The sequence below is a fragment of the Chroicocephalus ridibundus genome, chromosome 3 (genome assembly GCF_963924245.1).
Source record: "Chroicocephalus ridibundus chromosome 3, bChrRid1.1, whole genome shotgun sequence".
In the NCBI taxonomy this organism is placed as follows: domain Eukaryota; kingdom Metazoa; phylum Chordata; class Aves; order Charadriiformes; family Laridae; genus Chroicocephalus; species Chroicocephalus ridibundus.
In genome coordinates, this window is record NC_086286.1 from 96,763,406 (window position 1) to 96,790,987 (window position 27,582).

Genomic DNA, 27,582 nt, shown 5'->3' on the forward strand with positions numbered 1-27,582 from the left:
AATTTTACCCTAAGGCACCCCATACTGCTATGCTTCTGTTTGCTATAGTACCACCCACAATAGGAGCACCTACGATAACTTCTGTGGTACTGCTTCACTGGCTAACTGTTCACACACCGCACTTCTACATCTTGGTGAAACTTCACAATACGTACAACTTCTCCTGGCAGTCCCCTGGGTCCAACGGGTCCTGGAGGTCCTTGCAGTCCCTGTCAAATGATACAATGATATCTGGCATTAAGAATTATCTTCCACATGGAGTAAGAAGTACAGAGTTTCCTCATTCTCCCTTAATCTAACATTTGGGCCAATAAATCTTTGTGCCTGATACATACAAAATCCAAAGTATATATACAAAGCAAATACAAAGGCACTACCTAAAGGGAAAGACAAAACAAAAGGAATTAATCAAGATTTCCTCCCTCAAGGGACAGATCTAGAAGTGATCTTTTAACTACATGGTAGGTGTTCCTTCTCTTTTTTGGAACAGATCTCATCAGAAGGACTCCAGAGCACTGAAAGAAAAAAGGATTGAGAGGTAGAGATAAAAGGATGACTTGGTGCAAACCCTAACGATCCTTTGGATCTCTACAAGCCTCTTCTGGAAGGTATACAGGGTGAAGGTGACCTAGATTTCCACTGCAGTAACAACAGTTATTTCAGTAGCTTCCTACCAAGGAAGCATCAGTAGCTTCCTACCAAGCCTCCAAACAGCAGTCTAAAGAGTTAGAGTGGGGAATAATTTTTAAGACCACAGTTTCGTGGACCCTATAGCTGCATCTATTCCCTGCGGGACTTCTTTTAAGGATCTAAGGAACTTGGGTACTATCACTTCCAACATGAATAGTGTTGAGTGCAGGTTACATCTTCACAGTTTCCAACTCTACCTTTACTTGAAACAATTCAAGGCATCATGAGAGATTCTCAAGAACATTTGTGCTTCAGTTGCTTTCTTCAAAGCAAGGCGATGACTACTTTGACATTACCTGCAGTCTCACAGGATTAAATATAGGAACGACTAATGTACTGGCGGAGGTTACTCGTTGCCTCACTGATGGATAAAGGGAACACACCCAGCTACTGGTGGATTTGTAATTGCAAAATGGGTGATTGCAAATGCAATTTGTAAATGCAAAATGGCACTCAATGTTCCTGAATGGCCAAATAGTATTTCAGCTTTGCATAAATATTCCTTGCTCAGTGATGCTGAGATCAACAAGAATTTATGAGCTGAAAGTAAAATAGCCACGATCCATGCACAAACTTTTGATATAAACTATTTGCATTCTCTGCCCTTCAATAACAGCTAGAGTTGATAGCATTCAGAGTCCTCTTATGTAACAACATGAAATGTAATGGCTTTTAATACCACAAAAATACCTTTCACCTACCTTTGATCCTGGATTTCCAATAAGACCAGGTGGCCCAGGCTCTCCTGTTTCACCCTAATGACATTGTTTGAGAAAATAAAAAAAATGCAAATTTACTGTTGTTATGTCTCCCAGTATCAGCTATGTACACCAGTGATTCATATAGTGTGTGCAAGTCAAAAAATACCTTATTTCCTTTTGATCCCTCCATTCCAGTTTCTCCCTGAAAATAGCAGGTACAAGCACAGGAAGTTAAAACTTTAACTAAGATCACCTGAGAGTTTAATTTGGTACCTTAAAATATTATAATATAGTTTGCAAACTTAATGAATACTAAGAAAGCATTAAAGAATTTCTGATCCCTTGTACAAACTCTGAAAGGCATTCCTCTTCAAAACTAATTCATTTGCAGGTCTTTTTCAAGACTCAATTTCAAAGAAAAATTCTTTGAAAACACCACATTTGATTAAGAGCTTTGTCCAGTCTAAAGCCTGCTTTTCACCACTAAATGTCTATTGGTGACACAGTATTCATCTCCAAACCCACACATTATCACTGTATGCCTTATTTTGTTTATTACAATATACTAACCACGAGTATCTGAGCAACCTTCAGTTGTGTATTAAACAGCATAACCAGCTTTTGTCAAATGTCATAAGAGAGGACAATAGTTAATTAAAAATAAGCAATGTGTAAACAGATTTTTACAGAATGAGTGTTCTGAAAATATCCCCCAAAACAACAACAAAAAAAAAAGGCTATAGGAAAACTTCCTGATGTTAAATGCCACACTGGAAACTGGTCAAATAATTAAAATAGTACAGTTCAGCCCACATATGATTTTGTGAAATAACTGAAAAAAAGAAAGAACCCTCAGGGAAAAAAAAAAATCATGTACTTTAAAGTCAGTTCATGGACTGTACAAACTACAGAAATGCTGAAGAACAGGGTATCTTCGGCTTTTATTCATAACCTGTGGAACTTGATGTATGCGTAAGGAGGAGATAATACGTATGCTATCCTACATAATCACCAAATCTAATGAAAGTATACAAAGAAAAGAATTACAGCAAGAATACAGTATGAAAATAATATAAAATGTAAATTATTCACGTCAGTTCAAAACATAGCTGTACTTACTGGATCTCCCTTGTCCCCTTTTTCAGAAGGCTCTCCCTGTGGAAACACAAGGAAGAGGTTAACACAGATTTATTTCATATGATAAATAGTACTTATGTCTGGTTTTGGTGAAGGGTCCTTGATAAATACTATGGTTTTTTTAAACCTATATAAAATATATGAACTACAAAAGATTACTTGAAGGATGTTGTCCGTCATTGGCCAATACAGCCTAAACCACAACAAGGGATGATGTTGATTTAATGCCAAGACCATGACATGTGTGATCCTTTCAAGCAGAAGCACAAGGGAGGGTCAGGAACACGAACTAAAAAGAGTGACAATGGATACAAATCTGACAAATTCTCAAACACGAGTACTTTATAACACACAAAATCATGAATCTGTCATATTGACAGAATAAAAAAAAAAGTTTCTGGCTGCATGAAAATTGTTTACACGCAAGGATATGACCAAAGAACTCAACTGGAAACCTAACAACTGAATAGCCAAATGCCTGCTACTCAGTGAATGAAGAATTGCTAGAAAATCACAATATATACCTATTACCCAGCAATATCCCTCCCCTGCAATTCTTTCTGGAAAACTTAGGCTTAAACTAAAAGATCTTAAATTATGAAGTTGATTTATAAATTTTAATAATTTAAAGAATACTGATTTTTCATATAGATATTAAAGATCACATTCATAACTTGAAAAAGTATGAATGGTGTCTAATTCGTGAGGCAATCACTGGTCATAAACTTATATAAACATAATTTTAAACTGGCATTCAGTGAAAGTCTGAATGTCTTTAAAGTTAAGGACTTCGTGAGTTGTTGGAACAGAGAAATTTACTTGCATATGTAAATACTCTCTCAAGGAGGGGTTTGAGTAGACTAAATTACTAAGGACATTCAGAGATTGACAGCTTTTCCTACGCCCAATTTTCTTGATCTGAGTATATTTTCCAGAGTTTGACTCATAATCAGTATGTTCAGCCACCTTAGAATCATAGAATTGCTGAGGTTGGAAGGGACCTTTTAAGATCATCGAGTCCAACCTTTAACCTACCCTGACAAAAGCCACTTCTAAACCATGTCCCTAAGTGCCCCATCTACCCTTTTTTTAAACACCTCCAGGGATGGTGAATCCACCACCTCCCTGGGCAGCCTATTCCAATGTTTAATAACCCTTTCAGTGAAAAAATGTTTCCTAATATCCAATCTAAACCTCCCCTGACGTAACTTGAACCCGTTTCCTCTCGTCCTATCACTTGTCACCAGGGAGAAGAGGTCAGCCCCCATCTCTCTACAACCTCCTTTCAGGTAGTTGTAGAGGGTGATAAGGTCTCCCCTCAGCCTCCTCTTCTCCAGGCTAAACAACCCCAGCTCTCTCAGTCGTTCTTCATAAGGTTTGTCCTCCAGACCCCTCACCAGCTTTGTAGCCCTTCTCTGGACACGCTCCAACACCTCAATGTCCCTCTTGTAGCGAGGGGCCCAAAACTGAACGCAGTACTCGAGGTGGGGCCTCACCAGTGCCGAGTACAGGGGGATGATCACTTCCCTAGTCCGGCTCACCACACTATTCCTGATACAGGCTAGGATGCTGTTGGCCTTGGCCACCTGGGCACACTGCTGGCTCATATTCAGCCGCCTGTCAACCAACATCCCCAAGTCCTTTTCTGTTGGGCTGCTTTCGAGCCACTCTGCCCCAATCCTGTAGCGCTGCATGGGGTTGTTGTGACCCAAGTGCAGGATCCGGCACTTGGCCTTGTTGAACCTCATACCATTGGTCTCAGCCCATCGGTCCAGCCTGTCCAGATCCCTCTGCAGAGCCAACCTCCCCTCAAGCAGATCAACACGCCCGCCCAGTTTAGTGTCACCTGCGAACTTACTGAGGGTGCATTCGATCCCTTCATCCAGATCATTGATAAAGATATTAAATAGAACCGGACCCAGCACCGAGCACCTTCTAGTACCACACAGAAGTATTAAGGAATTCATTTATTTACCTTTTCTCCTTTTGCGCCGGTCATTCCCAATTCTCCCTTTTGACCCTTTTAACAAAATAAATTATATTTAAAACCTCTTATATTCTAAGATTGCACCTCCTCTCCTATAACTGCACTTTGTTCTGTGTAAGACACAAAAATCTTAGCTTTTATGGAACCAAAATTTGAGAATTAATCATCTCCAAATTAATTTTAATCACTTTTTTCTTTAGCAGATCTGCAGGCTTCTCAATTTAAAAAACGTTGTCAGTCCTGTGACATATCCAAAGCATTTGCCTCTTTTCTTCCAAGTTTAATCGGCATCCAATTGTCAAAAATTCATTCCGCTGTTTAAACCGGACAGATGCCTATAAACAATATACTGTCATATATTGTGGATTCAGAATCTGACCTCCACATAACTTTTATAGGCAGACTATAAGTCGTTTTGGTACAGAAAGTCCCTTTGTTACAGAGAACCTGCTTTAAATATTCAAAATTTACTATTAAAAATATTTTTTGAATGTTGACTTTTCTTAGAGTCTTTTTTTTAAGAGACTTTTTTTTCCCCCTAACTGTCAGGCCAGCTCATTTGACTTCTCCTCAGACAGTATTATAGAAATTACACATAATTCTTCCTGCATTTTCCCTTTCTGGCTATCATAGAGTAGAGGAGAAAGGCTCACATGCTGCACCTGCAGGATGACACAATGAGTTGGATATTGGGCTACAGAGATCAAAGAGCCAGTCATATCCAAAAACTATTCCTTCAAACACTGTTGTGATAAATCAAATCAAAGATACTGTGTTAAGGGTGGCAGAGACAGGTTAGATAGAAGCTTTGAAATTTCTCCAAATTTCATCCAAAATGCTTACAACGTCTCCCTTCTGGCCTTTGGGTCCAGGGGTCCCAAGTAATCCCAGTAGTCTTGTATCACTCTGGAAAGAAATATCACCACAAAGATCAGAGAACAGAACATGTCACCATTTCTTTACAATAACAATTTATTTACCATAATAATTTAATTTAATTTACCAGTATGTAAATTCAGAAGTCCTAATTTACTACTAGAAAGGGATACTAAATTCCTATGCAGTACATCTAAGTAATGTATTGCAGTAACATCCTTTGTCACGCATTCATACTCCAGTCAGACGAGCAGAAGACGAACAAAAGCATAAAAGGGAAATGTCTATGTTGAATATAGCTATGCAAATCCATGATTTTTTTTTCTTAACTTAATGCAAAGAACATATTTTTATGCTAATTATTACAGTACATTTATCAAGTATTTTAGAAAAGAACAATAAAAATCACTTCTTTCCTTTGACAAAAACACAAGCTTTTTATTTTTAAGCAGCACAAAATGTAAAATAGAACTAATTTAAGTCTACTACAATAATGAGACAGAAGGAGAGGGAAAGAATATGATCAACAGGCTCCTCACACTGCTCCTCAAAGAAAACAGACAGATTTAAGGACCAGAGGTTCAGGTTGTATACTTGCTCAGGCATTATTGCACTGCATCTATTTACTCTTCTGTACAAGGTAAAGACACAATAAAATACAAAACAAATGGTTTGCTCTTCACAAAGCCATGCTCAGACTACCTAAGGGGACCATGTTTTCTTTCAATGACAATGGAAAAAGCAACAAGATCCTGAAAAATGAGCTCAGGTCTGGACCCAAGGAGTCCAGTCCTAGAACATCTGCCACTGGACTGAGCGGGAACACTGGGCAAGTCAGCTGTCCCCTTGCCATGCTCCAGTTCCCACATCTCTAATTATGGGAAAACATCATAATGAGTAAAAGTGCCATTTACACTCTGTTAATATTTTCAGAAGTTGAAAACTGAATATAACCTGAATAAAATTCATAATACTTTTACAAATATAATGTCCTGAAGGATCTTCAGCAGTTAGGGTTCATAACGCTGTTACTACTCTAATTATCAAAATTGTCTCCAGAGAAAGAGGCAGATACCCAAAGAAGGGAACGTGAGTATTGCTAAGAAGTATGTGACTACCACTTGACTGAGAACGATCTACGTGTCTGTTATTATGAGTATACTATAAGTTATGACTTATTCTGAGTTGGGCATTTCTTTTGCATACATGGAGGGAAAAAAGGGGTATTAGACCAAATAACTACTTTTACGCTCTTAGCATACTTACAGGTCATTTGCTCTTTACAACAAAATGTAAGTGAAATATGCCGAATAAAAGAACTTAGAAAATAATGAATTATTCAAGATAATCTATAATTATTATGAATTATAATGATTTTGAAACATTTCCTGAGCAGATTGTGATGTAGTTTCAATTGCTTTGTGTTGTGGTTTCATTTCTATTTTTGCGTGTTGGAGAACATTTTAGATTAAACTGACCTGTATGCCCTTCCCAAAGATGTTTAGAAGCAAGTTTGACTGAAGTGACCTTATATCTATGTACAGAAAACTGGTAAGTAAAAAAGATGACAAGCAGAGGCCTTGAAAGCCCAGGCAAAGGATGATAACAGAGGCCTGAGAGTGAATAAACACAAATCATGAGGCATCCTTTACCAGTCACTGAAGGAATGTCACCCGCAGAGCAGGGCAGAAACAGTTTCTTAGCACAGCGAAGAGAACAAAATGCAGGTATGGAACACATGCAAAGCATCTCATTTATGTTGAAAGCGCAAAAGACATAACAAGGAAGAACATAAAAGTAGTCACACGCCTTGCAAGAACAGGCACAAAGGAAGAACAAGGAGGGAAGAAATGCTCCAGCACTGTCTCCCACCCCATTAAGGATCAATGGTACTACTTATCCTCAGCGCGTTCCCCTCACCTTTATTAAAGAAAGGCTGCTGATATTGGTTTGCCATTCAGCACAATTTTCTGCTGCAATCAGCAATTGTATTTATAGTGCTCTCTTTCACTGTATGCATGGATCAAGTAAATTATGCTTTTAAAGACTTGCACTCCAGCCTCCTTACACGATAAGGCGATTGATACTGAGCCAGAAAAAGCCTGGTTGCAACAAATTATTGAAATACATTATGCAATTACAACTATTCATTGATGCCATACAGAAACCAGAAGAATTGAAAATAATCTGCTAAGAAACAGGGAAATTATGGGGAAAAAAAAAAAGCATTATTAATTATGATGGGTCTTAAGATCCCTCTCACTGATCTCCCACATTTCCTGGTAGCAGTTTCTCATGATTCCTAGAAACACCAAATAAAAAGACACCATGCTAATATCCTCAGAAAAACAAAGATATTAAAATCTCTATAGCAACAAAACCATGGTCACAATTTAAACACTTTAAAAAAACAAACTGAAACAAGACCCTGTGAGACCCTTGAGAACATGTATAAAATGCTGGAAAACGAAGAGACCATTTCCTGTGGTGTAAGGAATCTCAGAAACCTCAGAACATCACCAAAATAGCATTGTACAAATGCAAATAATTGAGGCACTTTGCAAATTACATACTGGAATGTGAAAGATCGCTCGGTACCTCCAAGGTGCAGTGAACAAAATCAGCACTCATCATACTACGTAATAGTGTGGGGAAAAAAGGAAAGTTACTAGTGCATACATCTGCCTGAATGAATAAGCAATGGCAACGCAGACAAACTCTTTGATGTCTTTGTCTTGTCCTCGATGGGAATATCCCATTCCCATCATAAAATGTATAGAAATTAATATGTTTGCTGTAGCAGTTGCAGACTTAAGTTGACTCTCGGAAGATCTGAACATGTAGTTACAGAAAGTTTGCACATTTAAAATCTGCTACTTGAATCAGACAGCCATCTTCTCTCTCATCTGAAACCAAACAGCATTTCCTTGTTGAATGGTTCATTGCTTGTGACAGAGTCATTAAAATCTTCAAACTAGACAGCTGAAGGAAGAAGAAAGTTGGTAAGCTGTATGGGGTTTAAAAGATGATTAATTTATAGACTCAGAGTAGACGGTCTACATTTTTCCAAAATATTGTTAACTAGGAAACATAAGACACCTTAGGAATTCTTAGAGCCTTACAATGATAAGAAACATGGTTTTTGGAGACATGCTTGCCAGATCCCGAAGATCACCACTGTTTGTATTTCCTCCTGCAGAATTAACCTTAAAGGGACTATCAGGGTAAAAGAGATTAATAGTCCAGAGGTGGGGAACGAGTTACAATAAATATGGTATTGATAGAGGAAACAGGGCTGGTATCAGTGAAAGCTGTCTTTGGCAGGAAAAAGAAACTGGTAAGAAAATGAAAGGTATAAGCCCAAAATATACAAAACTTCAACACATGCATATGAAACGGCAGACCAAAACCAGAAACTAAGTCTCGTTAGTCCAGGACAGCATATAAAACTATGCTTAATTCCTAATGCATGTTCTAAGGTGATATACTGATTTAGAATGGATTAAATACGAGAAATACAGAAGAGAAATCACTCCAGTGATAAGCAACTGTAAAGATATGTTTGACATGAATTTTGCTCCAGAATCCCTATTCAAAGAAAGATTTTATTACTCCTCTGGATACGTTATAAAAGAAAAATATCCTGAATTCACCTGCACTTTATAGTTATGCGTTTTAATATTAAAAGAAATGGATGTCTTCCAGGTTTGACCTGCATGACTTAAGGTGTGATACACACAGTAACCTTTGTGTTAAGCTTAAATGATTTGAAAAATCTGTGGTAAGAATTTAAAAGCTCTTTCACATGGAACACTGTCCTATGGAATTTTAACTTTTTTCTATGAAGTGCCTTGTAGCTGCAGGTGGTTCTATAATTAAGACAATATTTTTATTAGTCTATAATACAAACATAAGGACATTTCTTGTGAATTGCTAGCAAATCTTTTAAAATTTGCTTCCTTGTCTTTCTAGTCTACTCTTAGGATCACGACAGAGTAGGTCAAGAAAAAAGAAATGTTATGTACGGTTTAGAGCAATTAGGTTTAGGAATGGGGAGATGGTGCTTTACGCTAACAGCTAGGTGGTCCACCCACCTCCTTTTTGAGTTATACCAGGCAAAAGTACACGAGTAGAAGATGGATGGGAGGTAAGACACATGATAGCAGGATAGATGACACAGTAGGGATGTGACCGGAGTGTGGATGGAGCCTATACAAGGATGCATAAAGGGGACAGGGAAGGATCTACCCTTTGGATGAATGTGGAACGTGGTTTGCAGGGATCAAAACTGTGCTCATTTCAATCTTAGATGCTGCTTAGCCATAAACACACATACACACAGACATTATATCAAATCTCCATACCTCATTATAATGCTTGTTCAGTGAATCCAGAATTCCTTTTAGTCCAGAAGGACCCTATGTAGAAAAACATCCATCAGAAGGTCATTTTAATTTACCTAACGTTATGCCTATACACCTGTAATAAAAGAGCAGTGGTCATGTAAAAGGGTTTTGATTTTTATTAGATTACACGGTGAATTATTTTCTGTAAGCTCATTATATCTTTTTTTCAGAGGAGAAGCAGAGTCATTTTCTAGATCCCTGAGTTTTGAAAACTGACAACTTATTTCCGAGTGAATTGGTCTGTCAGAGAAGGCAGAGGTGACATCCATATCAACTGTAATGCGGATCCCTTCCGGTATGAGCAGCATCATCTTTGTTCTGCATCATTTTACAACTCTTGCCACTAACTCAAAGCACAAGTTTTGATGTAGAAGCAGCTCCTAGTGTGAGTAAAGAGCTAGATTTTTAATTCAGATGCAGAACAGGAGATTGAGGGATGCCAGAATTCTCCAAAAGACTAACCTCCTAGTTTTATTAGTATTGCAGGTTTATACCTATACACACACAAAGAATTTCAACAACAGGGAAGGAACTTCCTGCTCAAATGCAGGTTTAGGATGGAGAGATTAAAAAACCGTGCTTGGGAAAAAGAAAACATTTTAAGACATATTCTGCCACAAACTAGGCCCTCAATGAGATTTTTAAGTGTGGGAAATTACGGCACAACAGAAAAAGGCGAGTAAAGACCTTACAAACTAAAACGTGAGTAAATTTACAAATGAGCAAACTGTCGCTCTTTAAGCTGAAATTTTCATCATGCAACATGAACTCAGCCACTCATGATGGCTGTAAAACACATTTGACTACATTAATAAGATTACAATATACTCAGTTTAAGTCACCTGGTCTGAAAGAGCTGCATTTAATAGAGACAGGGCACAAAGGCAACTCTCCTCTGGGGCTTTTTATAATCACAGAAAATTTACTGTCCACAGCTTTTGTGTTAGTGGGGAGAATGTAGCTGGCATATATGCACCCTAAAGATTGCTTCAGGAAATTGAATTCTCTTCAGTTTTGAAACGGGTTGTTCCTCAAGAAAACTGAGTTTGTTTATCAGTCAGAGATTGTATGTGAGAGATGAGTCACAGATTTTATCGCACATTTTAATTTTGTATGAGGTCTTTGTTAACTGTTTTATGTGCACTGTTATTATACATACATCACATGACAGAAATATTCTGGTGTTATGCATCATAATAGGAAAGCAGCCTTCTACACTTTCAGAGTAAGAATCTATTGAAAATTTCTCCCATTTCCATGCTAAAGGACCTGTAAAACTATTATAGGAAGTCAGGGGTCAAAAATCATTTCTCATCCAAGACAGAAATTGTTCAAGATGAAAATACTGTTGTTTTCAACTAGTAAGACTTTTGTAACAAGAACTGCTGTCAAATTCACAGCAGGGCATTGTTAATACTCCAAAGTATTCCTAGAAAAAAATGAAAAACCTTCTATCCACTCATTTCAATTAGACATCCAAGAAAAATACTGAAATGCTATGCTGGGTTAATATAAGCTAAATAACCATTCGCTATACTTTTCTAAGGAGGAGCTCAACTGTTTACTACTTCAGAGTTGCTGCTGTATAAACCATCAGGCAATTCAGGAAAAAAGGTGATGACAGGAACAGCAGTGATTTTGTCACAGATGGCATTCCTCATATCTGATAATTCCACATGTGCATAGAAGATGCTGCTTGTGAAATGAGTATGACAGACAATCCTTGGTATTTGATACTTTTGCATAGTACTTTGCATACAACGTCACTGGGATGTAGTAAATGGATTTGTGGAACCAGTGTAGTTCATTTTTTAAAAAAATAATAGCTCTCATATGTAAAGGAAATCTGACTATAGCTGGAAGGAAAAAACATACTGTCACAAAGCTGGAACTGAAAAGCATTTCTGTTTCCAGAAAAGCATCATTCCCTTGGTAGTATAGATTAGGGTTGGTTTACAAATAATCAGCTTTACTCAAAGAATATTTGGTCTTCACAGATAATTGTCACAGTACTTTAAATACATTTTTGGGTAGGCAATTACTAATAAGAAAGAAAATCACCGAGTAGAAGGCATGCTCTTGTTCCATCACCAGAATATGGTAAGAAAACGGAGCCTTACAGCAAAGACTCATGAAGACTGAAGAAGGCTTTCTTTCACTAATGCAACTATTCTGCATAATTTCTCTTAGCACCTTTGGAGGGGGGCAAGAGAGAGCGCAGACAATTTCAAAACAAGAGACTTGTAACTTGTTCTCCTCCAGGAGGCTCTCTCTTCAGGAAGTTCACTTTTTTCAACATGTAGAACTCCTGCATCTCTAACCAGGAGTTAACAAGTCACAAGGCTGATTCCTAAGTCCCAGTAGCGGGCTATGCTGATGAACTATTCTTAAAAACTTGAGAATTACCATGATGTAAAGTACTTGTATAAAAAGTAAGACACCAGTTTGGTGATTATTGATTATGTAATAAAATGAGATAGCTACTTTGAGGATGCACATCCTGAGGGTAGTATCTTTTGCCTCCTATGTAATCATATTTTGAAGTGTTCTGACAAAGCATTTAAATGAGGTAGGTCATGATTTTCATTCTGACAGCAAAGCCTTCTCTGGCAAGATGCATCTGCTCTGTAGGAGTGCACAGAATGGCAAACACACAAAGTTTTCCCACATGTACAAGATCATTCTTCTAAACCTTGATGGTCTTTCTTACCAGTAAAGGTACTTCCCTTGAGGTACTGAACTTCAAAAAGATGAGAAACAGAAACATGATTTTGATTAACCAGACGGCTACTTCCTCGGGTAAAAAAATTTCAATCTGATGGAAACTGACTAATAAAAGAGAGGCAATCACAAAGTTCCCATGGAGTCTGAAGGTATAAAAAACCAGGAAGATGATAAAGACAAATTAAAGTCAAATAGGCAAAAGTTATTAAAACTGATGGATAAATCAGTAAGACCTGGCAGAACAGTATTTCAGCACACCAGAACAAGACAGGTGTGTTCTGAGACATCATCACTAAATTATGAAATATGATCCTATGTATTCTACAGTGATTACATTGCTACAGAAATATAGCGGTACTTAAACACGAGGGGACATTTGGAAGATTTGGAAGCCACATGAAACATCTCAGGTGCCTCACTCCCTCTGCTCTCCAACATCGGAAGAGATACAAAGCCATATATTTTTCCATTCACTTTATTTTAGAAATGAATTGTCACCCCAAATTTACATTGAAAAATAAGATAAATATAGTCATGATGCTTTGACTGAGATGCTCACTGAAGTCTGATTTCTGAAGTTATTGGCAGAATTTTTACTTCGATATCCATATTAAAGACTGCAATCCAGAACTGGAACTGAACAGTGGTGACAATGCCTACTTATTAGATGTCTCAGCTTCAACACTGTAATCCCTTAGTGTTGAACCCTTGAATCCAGAATCCTGGCAGGATTCTGTAATCCTGCAAGCAGTCAAAGATAAGAATTTATTCTCCCTTCTCATTTGCCACCATGTTGTTTCTTTTACTGTTTTTCCACAAATGAAACTGCTGCAGCCACACAACCCAGGAAGGACTGAATGCTGTACTTGCCACCAACCCCATCCCCTCAGATATTATTTGTACATCAAATAAATAATTTTTCACAAAACGGAAAGCCTTTGTACATGTCGCAGTTTTGAGAAACAGCCATAACCTCATAAAACCCCAGAACTGTCTTATGAATAAAGGCAGTCAAGAACTTAAGGCATTTGGGTTGCACTCTTGACTATGCCTTTGTGCTACCAGAGGTAAACCACCCCTCTAGTTTTAGTCTTTCCATTTGGAAACGTTGACATAGATTTAATAATTTTATCTTTCCGTCTTTCTTTCTAAAATAAAATTAATAAAGCGAGTATACACAACAAAAAATACTTTTATTCAGGGGTGTTTTGCTAAACTCTACCCTCTTTCTTCCTGTAGCCTCTTTCTTCCCTTCCTTGGTGTTTCTCTCCACCGATATAGCTGCATAATACACTCTGAAGGCCCTACAGACAAAAAAAGCACCAGTACTACTGGTTTGCAAGTAGAGAAGCAATGAAATTAACAGGAGTTGAAGAATTATTGTACAAGCAATTTCTCACTTTTGAATGAGAATTTTGCACATCTGCCACTTTGGATGTTTTTCAGACTGCTGCTTTGCAAATACCAATGAAAAGCTCACTTGAGCAGGGTTTCCTTTTTCTTTTTTAATATCAAGTTGTGTAATTGAGAGAAGTGAAGCACACAGAGGGTACAGTTGCATGAATAAGAAAAGAACCAAAAATGTGTCGTGATTGTTTTCCAAAATTACAAATAGGTTTCAGATGTTATTTCTATAGACAAGGCAAGAATAGAAACACAGGTGCTTAAAATGAAATAGCTCCAAACTCTGAAATTACTGGGGTTTATAATATATTTTTCTCCCTTAACTTTTTAGTTCATCTGCATTTCTGTAAAGATGAAACTGCTGAAAAAGTCTACCCAATCTCATAGTCCACGCAGTAAAATGTGTAACAAGAAAATTAAACTGGTTGGATCTCAAGAACAGGCCATTTCAGAGAACGCAGCATTGCAAGTGACTCAGTGTAATCACTTTCTCCATCTATTTCAGATCTGTGCTTGCCCATTCAAGTAAAATACTGTTTTCCTGATTACAATAATGTAAAAACCCATGAAACTCATCAGTGCAGATATGTGATACTGTATAACTATTCCAAGAGCAAATGGAAAAAATGATGAAGGCATGACGTCTGCCACAACAGAATACATCAAATAAATTACATTTTTATATGGATTTTAAAAACTTAAATGCATAGAAACAAACAATATGACCAACCCTTGCCAGCCATTCCTGTCCCACCACGTAAGCATTTCCAATATTCTTCTAGAAAGCAGCTGAAAGTCCAGGAATAACAGAAATGCTACTGACAATTTTCACTTATCATTGCTTTAATTTTCTGTTTATTCTAATTAACTGATAACATTCACTCACTTTCAAAATATTGGTAGAGGAATGACAGTATTTCCTTAGGCAGAGGAAATGAAATTTCCAAGGCAAACTGCTGGCTACTTAAGATAACTACTTTGGTGGCACTGACATACGCACTGAATAACAAGAGATTAAAAGTGTATGGAATTAAATGACGAAATTAAAGTAGCCTATGAACTTCTCCACTGCCTCGCATACAACACAAACAAAAATGAAGACTTTAAGGAGTAACACAAGGCTAATCTTCCAAGCAAGAATAGCTGTGAAGATAAAAGATATGAAGTTCAGCCCCCTGCAAAGGTAAATGACGAACTGAATGATGAGCTCCAAGGGCTATAGAAATTGTGCAATAAATCTATTCTGGTTGCAAACAATAACTTTGGACGTTTTGGTAGAAAACGGGAAATTTAAGAGGATGAATAATCGTGATTGCAGTTCACTAACCTGTTATTTAGCAGACCCAAAACTTCTTTCCAGCCTCTGGCACAGACACCTTCTTGGACAAGATGGCACTTGGCCAAATCATGTGGTCCTCATGTTTCCTACCTCTAAAAACCAGTGCTGATAGCACTTCCCTTCTGCCAAACAGCAACACTAGGCAGAAGTCATACTCGGACTCACCTCAAAGAACGCTGTCATACTAGTGGAAGTCTGTAGCACAACTCTAGCTTGGCACTCTTTTTATTTTAAAAACCATCTGATCCCCCACTAAAATGGGAACTATTGAGAAATGGAATACCTCCAGTTAGAAGAGATCCAGCAGAGACAGAGAAAATTGGGATAGAAAACCTTAATGGAGAAACCAGTAAAACTCCTATTTCTGTCCTCTAGCTTATCTATGTAAATACAAACATCCAGCTGATGATTCATGTAAAAGTAAAAATAATTAAAAAAAACCCAAACAAAACCATACCAATGACAAACAAACTCCCAACACCTCCCACAAATGACTATAATGTGTAAAACAGTGCCAACCTTCACGCAGCTATTTTCTAAGTGGGACAAATGGAAAAATAAATAATCTTCTCTTGGAAATCTAAACAAAAATAGGCAGGTAGCAATTCCACAACCCTAGACCAAAAAAGCATTTTGCTGAAGAACTGGGCCTTAGGCTTCCCTAGGCCAACAGTATATAAATACGAAGTTCAGACACCTTCCGTACATTTGATTTAAGTACTGAAAAAAAATTTTGTGGGAACTAGAACGCCAATGCATTATACCTATGCAAAATAATCTACGGTCTGCTGGCAACCCCTTCTGTGTTGCTAAATCTTTTAGATATACAGCTATCAGTTCAATTCTGCAGTCAGATCAAAATTCCGTACTTACAACCTCACAGCATCCTAGTATGATAGTATTTCTTTTTGTTTCATAAAATCAGCACTTCAATTTCAGTGAAGAGCCCCGCAGAGTAGGATAACAGCATGTGAAAGGGACATTGTCTCTTTTCTGAAGACTTGAGAAGAAAATGCAAGCAAGAAAATGTACAAAATACATTTGAAGGGTGCAGAGACTTTGATTTCACAATCGTAATTTTCAGAATGCTTCTGAGAGTGAAATGAATAGTGTATTTAACAAGCTTTAAACTGATCTCTAGACTCTTTAAAATGGGGGAAGGGATCAAAATGCACTAGAGGGAGCTGCTGTTCTACTGAACCCGTTTGGATTCCTTATTTTCAGCATAAATTGTTACCTGCCGGAGTGAGACAAGTGTGAGCACACATCTCAGCTCTCCGGTATTGAAATAACAGAACAGTACTCAAAACCAACATCAGACAGCAAAGACGCAAACCATGAATTCTGAACCAGATGGGAATAACAGAACACTTTAAAAGTCTATAATATTTAATAAACCTTTAAAAATACTAAAAGGAGCTGGTGATCAGCATCTAGGTAGGCTCACAGAAATATTTTTTTGTAACCCATCAATAAAAATCCTCATTGACTCCTTGCCTTCTGCGGGCACAGGATTTGCTCCAGAGGGAAAAATGACATAAAAGAATGGATAAGGGAACAATGACACAAAAGAAAGGATACCTGGAAGAAGCTGCACAGAGAGTCCCACCTTAATTGGGTAGTTTCATCATCACTTGCCAATAAATCTACATTTCTGACACTGATACATGTTTTTAACCGAAGATATGCAGATGATGTTAATAGACTACAAATTCACAACTAACATGAAATTTACTGAAAAAAATCCCCAGAAATTAGGTTAGGGAAAAAAAAAAAAGGGTATTGAGAGAGGGCTAGAAAAGTCAGATTGATGGCAGATAAGAATATAAAGAAAACTTAATTGCTGCCATGCCACAAGTAGGTAAAAATGTATTATTTTAATTAATCAAAACTCACACCTCTTAGTAGTGCCCAACTTATAACCATTTTGACTGTTCAGAATGTGGTCTCATAATCCTCCCCTGCCCACACTTTTTTTAGGACTGTCATTTATATCAAATCCCCTGAGTAATGCATCCTATCAACTGTTCACCAACTTCTTCCTCAAGGAGGCAGAACTTTCCTTCTTACAGGTTTTTTTTTTCATCATTGCTGAACACCTGGCTGAACATCTAATATCTAAACTAAGTACTCAACCCGATGGCATAAGCTGATAAATAAATTAGGTAAATTTATTAATTTCAAACACAGAGTGTGTGCTGTAGCTACCACAACAATTAATGATTGAATCTCCTTTTTCTCTAATACAAATTTCTTATTCTTCTGAAACATCAACCAAACACCAAACTTACTTTTTCTGGAGAGTCTAATTTTCACATGTTTTGTCAATCTGTTACTCATTTTGTACCCTGTATATGCAACCACCCTGCAGGTGTGACAGTTCTGTTGCACTTTGGAGAGGCCAAAGCAAGGGCCAACAATATATCCACGCACCACTACTTACTATTAGAAGAAAACGGGTAGTTGGAAGCACAATCTAGCAAAATTTAATACAGTTTGAGCTTGAAAAAGAGAGACGGAATAACGGATCATATTAAAGTCTTTTTGGTAGGTACAAGCTGTAGCACTTTAAATATGGGGATACTGCCAATGCATATTAACAGGCATTACTGCTTCTAGAGTATGCTTTTTTCTATGTCTTATATTCTCAGTCTTGGAAGAAGGAAGAAAAACACAAGATGCTGGTGTAGCTGCATCCAAAGTAAGGATTGCATTAAGATACTTACAGCAGAAACAAATATCTTTAACCAATATTTAGGCCATGATTGCTTGAGGATTGCTTTTCTGATATGTAGTGCTAGGCTAGAGTGCCCATACAGAGCTCCTCGTACGGATGCTGCCATGCTGACAACGCTGAGTTTCCCATTTGCTGTAAGAAAGTCTGAAATAGGTCTCAGTAATAAAAGTGCAATTTAGCTTCCACTCAAGATTTCTGGTACATCTGTCAAGGATCATACATCTTCACTAGCCTGACCTGCCAGCAAATCTACGATGGCAGAAATCTGTAATGAAGAAACAGCTTTTCACTGTCTCAAAAAAAGCTAAGTAGATTAGGTCTAACATTGACCTCCTGCTATGGTTTCGTTGTTGTTAGTTTTTTTCTATTTTTGGTGGTGTTCTTTGTGGTTTGGTTTTGTTTAGTTTTTTTTTTTATTGTTGTTGGGTTTTTTTCTTTTAAAAGTCATTTTTGGCATTTGTATTAAGAAACTCCTTTCCTCTGTTCGGACTCCTGCAGTCTGCAATACTGTTTGAGCATTAGGAAGCCCAAACTCTGCAAAAGACAAATAAGCAAGGCTTCAGTATGACTATATGCAAGGGAGAAGAAGGAGAGGGAGGGATTTTTAACTATTTAGTTTTATACAGGATAAAGGCACTCCATCATCAACTCCTGTTTCTGAACACATTTTGCAAGGGAAAGGGGAAAATCATAACATTTACGCAGTTTTGGTTTTAGATGAGTTTAAATGACATCTGTTTCCTTTTATTCATTGTATTTCATGCAGAAGTCCCTTATTGTCTTCTCTAAGAGAATAATGCATAAGACTAGTTTTCCCTTGCAGTGAGGTTGAAGCACGTGAATCAAGTGTTCTGACGCATAAACTACCAGCCTTTACCTTTTTCAGGTGAGCAGAAAAAGCAATCATGAAATCCTTATTTGACACTAAGAATGTAAAGCAGCAGCAGTTTACTTAATCCATGAATAAATAGCTGGTTTGTATTTGTGCATGACAGCATTTTCAAAATACAATACATAGGGAATGCTACAAATATGATCAAGTCTTCCTCTACTGAAATAAGGCTGTGTTCATTCTAGCCTAAAATAGATCCATCCCTAACTTCAAATTTTAAATTATGTATCTCTCAAAAAAAAAAAAATTAAAAAAAAAATCCCAAACCTCTTAGATCTGAGCTAAACCCTTTAGTGCTTCATATTACAAATCCTTCCATAGAGTCATGTATTTCTTAATCTTTTTAATTCTTCAGTAAACTCATTTGAACTACAGCTGAGTGCTCATTCCAGTGCTGGGTATAATCCTCCTCACCATTCAGACAGTTGGCACATGCTTCACACAGGCCTTCATCTTTCAAATTACCCCTCTGAGACAGAAATTATCCCATCTTCTACAGAGCATCACGCATTTTGCAAAGTGAATGAATGCACAGTATTCACATTTAGGATCCATGGCCAGTCTTTCTTTGAAATGCCAGACAATTTCTGCTTCCTCTGCTGAAGTTTGCATCTTGTTCCCTCCCTCCTCTGTAGTCTCTCATATTTGTGGACCCAGTCCTTTTATCTTTGCTGTATCAAAAGGCTAGGAATAGTAGCTGTTTGATGCAGCAGAGTAAACACAAATCAATTGTTTTCAACATTTCAACAGGATGACCATGAGCCAGCAATGTGCCCTTGCGGCCAAGAAGGCCAATGGCATCCTGGGATGCACCAAGAAGAGTGTGGCCAGCAGGTCGAGGGAGGTCATCCTCCCCCTCTATTCTGCCTTGGTGAGGCCGCACCTGGAGTACTGTGTCCAGTTCTGGGCTCCCCGGTTCAAGAAGGACAGGGAACTGCTGGAGAGGGTACAGCAAAGGGCTACCAAGATGATTAGGGGACTGGAACACCTCTCTTATGAAGAAAGGTTGACAGATTTGGGTCTCTTCAGTCTGGAAAAAAGACAGCTAGGGGAGATCTTATCAACACTTATAAATACTTAAAGGGTGGGTGTCAGGAGGATGGGGCCAGGCTCTTGTCAGTGGTGCCCAGGGACAGAACAAGAGGTAATGGGCACAAAGTTGAGCATAGGAAGTTCCTCCTAAACATGAGGAGGAACTTCTTTACTCTGAGGGTGGCAGAGCACTGGAACAGGCTGCCCAGAGAGGTGGTGGAGTCTCCTTCTCTGGAGACATTCCAAACCTGCCTGGACGCGTTCCCGTGCAACCTGCTCTGGCAGGGGGGTTGGACTAGATGATCTCCAGAGGTCCCTTCCAACCCTATGATTCTATGATCTGTAATTATGATCAGGTAAACTGCTATAAAAACACTAACAAAGTTCACTGTTTCAGGATAGAGTGAAATTTTCCCATTTCCGTTGTTAGTTACTCACAGGAGGTCCTGGTGGCCCCGGTTTTCCTGGGTGGCCTGGTTTGCCTCGTCTTCCCTGGAAACAAAAAAAAATGAACAACAGACATCTATAAACATTACAGCTAATGACTGATTTGGAATAAGAATTTTGTTTAAAAGAAAGATTTATTGCCTTGCTTATTATCAAAAAGTTCAAAAACTATTCAAAATGAATACTCTATACCAGCCACGGCAATGCCATCCAATTCTAGTAATTTTAGGATTGTTTTTAATAACTATGACAAATGGTGTATTTGTATCACTGTAACGTTTACTGTCACATTTTAAAGCTATGTCTCAAACGTGAGTGCACATTGATAGGGCTATAAACAGAGCATCTTGATGAGGTGTAAAGAAATTATATTTTATCTGAATACACCAGAGTTTGGGATGTTAAACTGCGCTGCAGTAATCACCCTGACTTGCACAGTAAGTACATAAGCGCAGTATAACCCAATTAACAAACACCCATACTCTTCTTCTCCAGGATGTGAGAACAATCAAAAAAGTCAGAGGTATATCTGCAAAACCAATTCACCTTCCTCATGCAATTACTACCATTTGTGTATACAGTGCACATGCAACATCATTCGCATTAAAACTTAAGGTCCATAAAAGTCTACTTAAGTTAACATGAGATTTTCCACTTGTAGTCTAAAGGACATGCACATGTAATTATTACAATTTTGTAGTACAGAACCCGACTGAACAACTATTTTCACACGTGGTTTTTTTAAAGGAAGATCAACATAAAAATGGAAGTAATTTACAGTAATTTACATCTTTTTTGCCAAGCTGAAATCTGATGCACATTTTTTAGAAACAACAGCTGAGAACAACAAATACCTAGGTCTGATGGTAAAAAAAAATAATATTATGACCCTAAAGACTAAACTTTTCCCTTGCATATGGCAAATGTAAGTTAACAAAAAGCATTAGAGGGATGTCATAGTGAAAACTTGGCTTAAGAAGTTAAAAAATGAAAACATTTGCTGACAGCTCACAGTTAACGCATAGGGGCATTTCTGTAGGCTGTGGTCCCTACTTCTAAGCCTGCTTCTGTGTTTTGTTAAATGATGATCTCACCTAAAGTGCAGAAGTAATCTAAGGAACATGAAGTGAAATCTCAGCATTGCTTTTTACAGGTGAGAGCTCTGATCTGTAGGAAACCACTCTCACTCTGTGCCTCTCATTACTCTTGATCTATACTGAGGGGAAACAAGACGATGACAGTAAGGGTAGAAAATCCCTCTTCCTCACGCCTGCAGCTCACCAGGGTAACCCCTTGTCTATACACCAGAAGCAGAAGGTAGGGATTTGAAGCCCTTCAAGTCGAAGAAAGAACCGAACGAGGGTTGTGGGGATATGTTTTCATCCACTGGGCTGTGCCACATGACATGCACGCTGCTACCATGGTCTTCGGAAGGTCCTCAATCAGTCAGTGTGTTTTAAGGGCTGCGTAAAAAAAACCACCACACAACCCCTCAGCATATTTGGAGTGCCAAATTCCTGGGTCTTAACTAGCTGAGACATATGTTATGTGCTGAGCTGCTTAATCCCACCAGTACTCGCACATGCAGGGCTGTAACTGGGGCAGCTCAGGGTGAATTTTCAGAACCAAAATACAGTACTAGGTGCCTATGTTGGGTTCAAGGCTACACGGTCCCTCACCACCCTCACCCAGCATGTCCTCTGCTGGGTTGGTGACATTGTCCATGCAGTGCTGTGATGAGCCAGAGCTGGGAACCCATCTGGGCCAAAGATGGCCCACAAAATGGCCATCTTGCTTGGCCTTAGAGAGGGCACAGTACTGGGAAAGGCAGACATGCACAAGAGAACAGGGGGTTGTTAGCTAGCTGTGCCACTAGTGAGCAATAAACGCTCGTGCTTCTTTGGGCCTTGACCCCTCATGCCCAGTTCCTATCTAGATTTTATCTCCAAAAGTTGATATGTGTGACTTTCCTGTACAGAAATACAGATGGAAACTAACATCCCGACTTTTTCGAAAAACAGTAAACTTTCCTTAGAAAGTATGAAAAAACAGATTGAGAGGTAATGATGTAAGTAATAAACAAATATAAATTGTTTCATACTTTAAAATAGTCCCTCTGAGTTATAATGATCTATACTGTTGACTTCTTGAAGCACCTTCCTTTTCCTGTTTGGACTTATTTAAAGTATCCTGAGGATGACACTTAAAATCACAGCAGTCTAAACAAAGTATCAAGGAAGTGTCAGGGGGAAGAAGGCAGGGCTTTGACTGGCAGACACAACTGTGAACGAGGTGTTAATTACACAGGAAAACATGGAATATGTTGGGAAGGCAATTTTATCTCTATTTACAAGATGAGCTAAAATGTGATTTATGACATATTGCAAAGTCAAAACTCGACAAACTTGCTGAAAAATCAGTTATAAAAAAAAATAAAAATTGAGGGTAGTTATTTTTCACTGTAACTTATTGATTACCAGCACACTTGCTCAGTGAAACACAGAAGAAACACTTGCCCTACCTTTTATCCAATCGTTGTATTATTAGTCATTACACTATGTACCATGTATGCAAAAAACCTGTAGAACAATCACACAGACTGGTATGAAGCATCGGCTTTTTCTAGAGGAATAAAAGTCCCTTTTTTTCCCTATAAGCACCCTTCTAAACTGTCTCATATTTTAACACGGAAATACGTAAAAGGCTACTAACTTTCAGCAATGCCGTTCAGATACAGAGATTTAAATGTTAGGGATGTACACTGCTCCACCTAAAGAAGCACTCCTGCTTCTTTACAACTTCCCAGCTTCACTATGAAAAAAATTAAAATACATAGTATAGTAAAAGTACAAGTAGAGAAAAGGAGTTTATGTTTTTGTTTAGGATAATTAAAACAATTAGAAGAATGTTTTTGATAAGCCCATTATGTCCTTGCCTTGAGCAGATCATGAGCCAGATTGTGACTAAATATTTACTGTTTGACTCTGAGTCTTCCTTCTGGCAAGAAAGAAGAAGTGAAAAACATCTCGGTGCCCTCTCTGGTTTGTCGAGAGGGCTTAGTGGAGAGGCAGAGTTTCCATCTCCTGCTCAGAATCGGGTCTCAGAAGCCCCGCGAGAGCTGTATTCACTGCCCCGTGGGGGCTGTGCATAGGGTAGGCAGCCGACACAGGAGGCCCATTACCTTTATTTAGTTGAGTTCACTGAGCAAATATTGAGGTTATAAAACCACTCAAAATATAAATAAATATTCTAAGCATCGCACACTTCCTTTAACTAAACAAAAAATGCAATACCGCCTACACTAACTTAAAAAAAGAGATAAGCGCTGTCAACAAGTTGTCTGAAGAAAAGAGAACCAAACCAGTTTCTGGTTATTTCCTTTGTGCTGCATGTATTTTTGTTGGCAGTCTATGCGATAAGAAGTTGTCTAAATGTTACCAATACTGTACCCTGTCCCCTTGGCTCATGAAATACCTGCCCTCAACTAATTTGGACAGTCGGCTACTATCCTCTTTTCCATAAGCCAAACTTCAGCTACAACACACACACAAATCATTCAAATAACTGCTTGGTCAGGGGCAAAAAAGATAAAATATTAAAAATAAAATAAATAAGAAATTATATGCTTCAGCAAACCCCAGCTGAGTGCCTAGCTGAAGTATGCGGTCAACTGCATTCTTTATTCCTCTCTTCCTTCGCCCTTCCTGTTAATCAAAATGACTTGACGAGCTTTGCCTTACATTAGATGGAAAGCTGTTCAAAAGAGAGGCTCTGTGCACCCTTCCATAAGCTTGTGCTCTGATTCTGACTGCTGCCCCTGGGCGCTGCTGCAGGTCCAACACACAATGCTAGAATTCAAGAATCTGTATTGTAACCCCCTGCTCCTTCATGTTGCATCCATCAGTTCGCATATCTCTAACTATAGAATAGTAAGATTGCTAATCCTAGCGACTAAAAATAAACTGCAAATTATTTTTCGGATAAAATCGAGCAGAGTTATGTAGGAATGCTGACATGATTTATGGAATTAATAATTTAAAGAACCCATATTTGAGTGTGAAGGGAAAAGTTCTTAGAATAAGCCCGTGTGAATTTTCAAGGGAAACCTCTAATTAGCAGTTCCTGAAACACATCATCACATTTCAAAACAGGAACTAGTTCTAGAGAAAGTAGGAAGCTAGGCTTTAAAGTCTTAACTACCGTAGTTATTATGCAAGATTAATGAGGCTTATGTAACTTGTTTGCCAAGCTAAACTAAGATTATCTTGAATAATCCTCAAAATCAGATTGACAAAGGGACAGATACACCCGAAGCAGGAGGCAGGTGGAAAGTAAAGATCCCAACCCACGGACACCCTGCCAGCCCCTTGGGCAGCTAAACACAGCCCTGCAAGTGGAGCTCTGGGCAATTAAAAGACTCTTTTGCCACATGCCCAAAGTTGCCACCAAGCAGCCAGACAAGCCCCAGAGCCTACGCTAATTCAGAGTACAGAAAAGAGGCTTTTCTTTGTCTCAGTCCTCTAAGCTGGTACAACTAATCCATATAAACTTCCCAGTTTTCCCTCTCTGTCTGTAGTCACAAGCAGAGCTCTGACCAACTCTAACCCAGGGAAATCCAGCCCAGCCTAAAGCTGGTGACAATCCTGTGCTCCGTGGTTTACCAGAAAAAGCTTGCCAGGCTGCCATTTTAGGGGAATGAATGAGGACGTCACATGGCAGCATCAGTAAGAAAGCCAGTTCAAGAGCTCATTGGAAACAGAAGATTAGAACTAATCACAAACACCAAAACAATCACCCATCCACCCCAGTTATTCAGCAGTGCATATCTACCGATTGGCTGTGGGACAGGAGAAGGTTCTCCAGGATCCAAGTCAACTATTCGACAGGTCACAAAGTGAAAATTACAAATCTAGAACAAACGCACAGTCCAAATACACAGTCATTATTTTCTGCTGTACATTTAGCCAAAAATTTGGTACTATTTAAAGAGGGCTTTGACATTTAGCCACCTGACTGCACAAGTGCTGTTCATAGGAGTTTTGTCATTAACTTTGGTAGTGTCACAACTGCGCAAGTCTTTTTTTCTCAATCCTTAGAAATATTATAGTTTGGATATTCTCTTTCCTAAATTGGAAATCTATGCTGCAGTCAATGAAACCTTTTTAACTTTAGTAAAACAGCATCAGGACTTGAATGTATAATTCCTTCTTCAGTCCTATTAACCTTGGCCTTGAGGATGCATTATGGTAACCAGTGTATTACGCATTAACCTCCGTATTAAATGTTAAACCTGAATCAACTCACAGGAAATAAGGCTGAAAGGCAAGAAACTAAGCCGTTTGCATAAAACAAGTGAAAGTCTGCCCCTCGTATCCCACTAAAGCCTTTCATAGAAAACACAGCTCAGAGAAGAATAGAGCACACAGACCCTAATCTGCTGTTTTGGAAGACAAGTCACTAGGGAGCTCCTGACTAATGCAGAAGCATTCCTGCGCTCAACCTTGGCTTTCTAGTTTGAGGAATGATTTCCAGTAAACTCCAGTCTCTTCATTTTTGTATTAATAAAATGCTAAAAGAGAGTGCCTAGCCACACTATATAATATTATTCACATACATTTAACAAACATCAAAACCAGTCCTTAAAGAGGCATAGCAGTGCCAAGAACTGAATGCTACAACCTATTTTGCCAACAAATCCCTACGCAAAATCCATCACAATTTTTCAAGTGTATTCACAAAAGTGTATTTTAAATTCAGAATCACTTGTAGAAATATTTTTCAACTACATTCACACATTTTTACAATGAACACCTTAATTTTTAATTATGAGAAATAATTTCCTATTCACTCATGTTGCTATACCTTTTGCTAAGAGACATTAAAAGAAATAACGATAATAGAGCACTGGAAGGGAGCCTGAAAGTTCTAAATGAGATCTTAAATGTGGAATAATTTCTGCTATTCCACTAAAATTTAGATTTAAATTTCTTCATTGGAAAATAACAAAGAATTTTTAAAAGGATGGAACTGTTTTCTAATTGACAAATCTGTCTTCAACATTCTAAATTACAACCTCTTTCATCACATTTTTAAATGCCAAAGTGAGAAAAATAGATTATTTTTTTTAAGCTGTATCTAGCTGTAAACTATCTTACTAGTTATTTACTTTGCTTTTAAGGTAGAGACAATCTGTTAGAAAAACAGAAAATTATTTCTCTCTTTTACATTAACCACTTTTAGACTACTAAATACCTGAGTGAAGGAACTTGCAGCACTCCAATTTAAAGATAAAATCCGACTGGAGCTTTACATACTTAAAAACAACTTACATCAAAGTCAGGAAGAACTGAGAAGATTAAAAGAGATTCCAAAACTCCAGAGCTGTAGCTGTGAAAAATACTGTTTGCTCTGTGCCAGGAGCCTGACCTACTATGCAGTAATTATCATTGCTCTGCAAAGCTTGTTTTACAATTGGTTGAGTACAACATTTACTCACTGAACTTGAAAACAAATTATGTCAAAGAAATATTTAAGTTCTATAAACCAGATAAATGCAACCTGAATTTAAATTAATTTTGATGTCACCCTAAATAATTACGTTAAGAAAATCTAATAGCTCCCTGCCCGTTTATTTATTTAGGAAGATTTTCCACTGTGTCATAATAATTTTATTTGTGATTGATTAGAAGAACTCGTAATCTCAGAGAGTAAATTGATTATTAAGTAAGGCAAGTGCTGCAATTTCACAAAGTCCCTCCAAATGCATAATTTTAGAGAAATCAATAACAAAACACTGGCTATGACAACCCAAAGGACTCTCAGTTTTATGAGGTGTTTAATTTATTACTAAGATAATGCTAAAATAACCTCCTCTTAAGTGAAGTATTTAATATTATAAACACAACAATTGGAAATAAGGAAGTTGTTTCAAAAATATTTACTTCGAGACACCTGCACCTGCAACTTCCCAAGAAATACAGAGTCAAGAATACGGCTGCGGTATCATAGCAAGATTTGTAAATGTTTGAACTGAATTCGTCACTGGAACCAGGGAAACCACCATGGTGGAAAATCAGCCTAATACCTGTGAAACATTCCAAAATACCCTAATAATCCATAAAAATGAAGTTGTTGGCAGCTATGCTGAGAATAAGCCAGAATTGTCTGGGTTGGAAGGGACCTTCTGAGATGATCTAGTACAATCCTCCTC

The 27,582-nt window shown here is 38.0% G+C and overlaps 1 protein-coding gene across 6 annotated transcripts in view; it reads right to left on the reverse strand.

Moving 5' to 3' along the window:
- Positions 1-27,582, reverse strand: part of COL19A1 (collagen type XIX alpha 1 chain) — a 220,136-nt gene that overhangs the window by 58,413 nt on the left and 134,141 nt on the right. For all 6 annotated transcript variants that reach the window (XM_063330245.1, XM_063330242.1, XM_063330244.1 and 3 more), the window contains 8 exons: positions 20,364-20,417; positions 9,756-9,809; positions 5,359-5,421; positions 4,504-4,548; positions 2,511-2,546; positions 1,558-1,593; positions 1,392-1,445; positions 156-209 (listed from right to left, as the gene is read on the reverse strand). In XM_063330245.1, coding sequence (XP_063186315.1) covers positions 156-209; positions 1,392-1,445; positions 1,558-1,593; positions 2,511-2,546; positions 4,504-4,548; positions 5,359-5,421; positions 9,756-9,809; positions 20,364-20,417 — 396 coding nt within the window. The remainder of the gene's footprint in view (positions 1-155; positions 210-1,391; positions 1,446-1,557; positions 1,594-2,510; positions 2,547-4,503; positions 4,549-5,358; positions 5,422-9,755; positions 9,810-20,363; positions 20,418-27,582) is intronic.